We start from the raw sequence: 3,446 nt of genomic DNA on the forward strand, positions 1-3,446 counted from the left end.
CAAAATGGGCACATCTTGACCGTGAAGAGGTCTAGAACGCGCTTTACGTTCATGTTCCTGCGGCCAAAGCACATTATACCCGGGGGTAAAGGTCGCGCCCCAACAATAAGGTTGACTGAAAATCTCGCCTTGTGAGACTTGACCAGAGAGTACAGCAGGTTGCACACGTGGATGTTACGAGCGTCTTCCGTAGCGTCCTTCATGTACTTAACGAGCAACCTCGTCAGAAACACGGGGTTCTCGTGAAACAGCCTGTAGGACAGGTCATGTAAGAACCTCAGGGTGCTTTCTGTATATGCTAGTTGATCAATGGGCATCACGGGGTTGGGAATGATGTCATCAAAACTAGCCGCAGAGGCTACGTGTTGAGACATGGACATTGATTTCGTGGCGGCCATAGCCTCGACCGTGAGGGTGTAGTACTTGACGGCCATCTTCCAGAAGGGTTTCCCCGGGGGTTTGGCGCTCAGTGTCCGCATGGCGCTCTGTGTCCGCATGGCGCTCTGTGTCTGCTTGGCCGTGTCTAGTAACCGTACTAGATGTTCTTCGAAGTACAGTGTGGTCATCATCACGTAGTCCATTAATACGTCTACGGCGTGTCTGTAGTTGTTCTCGTTTGTCGGAAATGCTAGCTTGAGGGGTTTGAACACGTACTCGTGCATACCCAACCTTACCAGCGGGTTAGAATAGTCGCCATTCCAGAACATGACAGCGCGCACTGGCGACAGCTTACTGCTTCTACCCATGATCGGACTGGCGCTAGGTCTGTAGTGATTTGGGGTATATTCGATACAACAACAGACTACGGGCTGAGAGTGATGTCTGTTGTATTAGGATCGAACTCTGTTGTAGATTGAACTCTGTTGTATAAAACTTGTATATAAAGACTCGGATCACTCGAGGAATATTCATTCAAGGATATTCATTCGAGGAGCAGACAATTCTGAACAGATCCACTATGGCAGAATATGTCAAGAGCCTGCCCAACGGGCCCGTCAGGGCGGAACTGGTCGAGCAACTCAAACAATACCCGGTTTCTATGCTCCTCGATGCCGTCAAGGACAACCCCAACCACACAACCAACGATTTCGTTGAGCGGGAGATGTACAAGATCAAAGAGCTAAAGTTGCTCCGGGAGCTCAAACCGGAATTCTGGGAGGAAGACGAGGAACGCCACACGCTACTCCCCATCAAGCTCAAAGACATCTGGGCAGAGTACATAAAACAAAGGGCGTGCTTCTGGACCCCGGGGGATGTATCGTTCGAGAAGGACGATTACGACTCTCTGTCCGACCCCCACAAGCGTATCATGAAGTATATCATGGGGTTCTTCAGCGTGGCCGACTCTATAGTCAACGAGAACATCTTCACCAACCTCTTGAAGAACATGCCGACCCTAGAGGCCAAGTTTATGTACATGATGCAAGAGGCCCAAGAGAACGTTCACAACGAGGTGTACAGCAAAATGGTTGACGCGTATATCAAGGACCCCGAGGAAAAAAAGGCCATCTTCAGAGCCGCCCTCGACATGAAGGCCATCAAGCGAAAGGTGGACTGGGCCAAGAAGTGGCTCAACGAGGCCGACGGGCTAGCTCAGGTCATAGTGGCGTTCCTCATCGTTGAGTGTCTGCTATTCCCGGTCATCTTCGCCATCATCTATTGGATGCTTTCCGAGAAGAATCTGCCCCTCGAAGGGTTCTTCTTCAGCAACGAGTTTATCGCCAGAGACGAGGGCATGCACGGTGATGCGGGCATCACAGTGTACAACAACTACTTCCCCGAGGAGACCAAGCTGTCGCAGGAGACGGTTCAAAGCATGATCGCGGAAGCAATCGAAGCTGACCACGAGTTTGTCATCGAGGCGTTTGACGGCAACAAGTTCCCTGGCATGACCCCGGAGATGCTGATGCAATACGCCAGGTTCCTCGGAGACCAGACCCTGATGCAGCTCAATTACGAGCCCATGTATAACGTGGATAACCCCTTCAGGTTCATGCAGAACCTCGGTATGGACGGGCGTACCGACTTCTTTGCCAAAAGGGTCTCTGAATACAGGAAGGACAGTCCCTCGGGGGAGGAAGCGTCTACCTTTGATATCATCAATGATGATATCTGAAACAGCCTCTCAAGTCCAAAATGATGATGTCTGAAAATAAAACCCCACATGTTTAAATAAAACCCTATTTGTTTTTTGTATGACCCCAGAAGCGTCCCGGGTCAAACCGCTGTTTTTTTCAAACCACTGCGCAAGAACAGCAGGTTGCAATACCCCGTAATTGTAGCGTGAGAGGAAGGGTCGGTTACTAGCACGTCTATACACCTCAAGGCCAGTTTCTCTGTCGCCCCCGATATCTGTTTATGCGTCTCTATGGTCTCTTGTCTGTCCCCGAAGTGTCTTTTTGTCGACATGAGCGACCGCAGCTTGTCATTGAGGTCTGTCACGTACGTCATCCCCTCTTTGTCCTTGACGGTGTTGATAAGATAAAACATGATGGTCATGATACCAGGGAAGAGTTGTAAAACGTTGTCTATGGTAAAAGGGTGGCCCTCGAGGTATTTGCGTCTGTAGGTGTCTTCTATGTTGAACCCAAAGCGCACGCTCAGGTAGAAGAGCAGCTTGAGAAGCACGTACTCTGCCCGTAGAGCAGGCCTGACCTGGTCGTAGGGAAAGCCCCCGAACGACACGATGTTGTAAGGGTCCCTGGTGGCCACGTCGGTGTCAATGTCAACTCTGTCCCCGAGTAGGTAATTGAGCAACGCCCGCTCGACGTCTGCGCTCGATTTTGTGTCCACGAGGGTAGTAAAAATCGTGTTGAATGGGGTGGTCTCGTTGGCTCTCTTGAAGTAGGTAAAGATCAATGAAGACGCGTTGAAGCGCGCATATGCCGACAGGTTGTTGACAAGCGCGGCATATCCGTTGTACCGGTTGACCCGCTGGACGAACGCTTCCTCGACGCTCTGGCCAGGCACGTGAACGTCCAGGTCCTTGTAGGCACCGTTGATGACCGGCCCGCAATAGTTGATGATGGCCGTTAACCGCTCCGTGGGTCGCTTCACGAGCAAACCGTCTGAGTCTAGAGTGGTCTTCATGAGACCCTTGAGTTCCCGTTCCCACGTGACGTTGACCGTGTTGGGAGGCCTAAAGGGCGGGGACATGTTGAAGAAATGCTTCTTGAAAGTCTCCTCGGTGAACACCTTCATACTCGCCGTGAAGTACCGTCTCATCATGATGTTCATGCGCATCGCCGCGTACTTCTCCTCGGGTATATCCATTATGCCCATCAGCTTCACGATCTTCCCGTGGGTAACCGGCGGCTTCACGTCCAGCAACCGTTTGAGCCTCTTGAGGGAAGCCTTGACCGCTAACTGATTGGTCTTGTGGGGTTTTATCTTGCTGCGTTTGGTGTGCCCGATGGGCATCTTAAACATCAATAGGGGGTCTTCGG

General features: G+C 51.4%; 1 protein-coding gene across 1 annotated transcript; it reads left to right on the forward strand.

Annotated features, from left to right (window-relative positions):
- Positions 1-958: 958 nt before the first annotated feature.
- On the forward strand, positions 959-2,116 carry LOC138949999 (ribonucleoside-diphosphate reductase small subunit-like). Its single transcript, XM_070321779.1, has one exon. The coding sequence runs from the start codon at positions 959-961 to the stop codon at positions 2,114-2,116; it is 1,158 nt and encodes a 385-aa protein (XP_070177880.1).
- Positions 2,117-3,446: the final 1,330 nt, after the last annotated feature.

Source organism: Littorina saxatilis, linkage group LG16 (genome assembly GCF_037325665.1).
Source record: "Littorina saxatilis isolate snail1 linkage group LG16, US_GU_Lsax_2.0, whole genome shotgun sequence".
NCBI lineage: Eukaryota > Metazoa > Mollusca > Gastropoda > Littorinimorpha > Littorinidae > Littorina > Littorina saxatilis.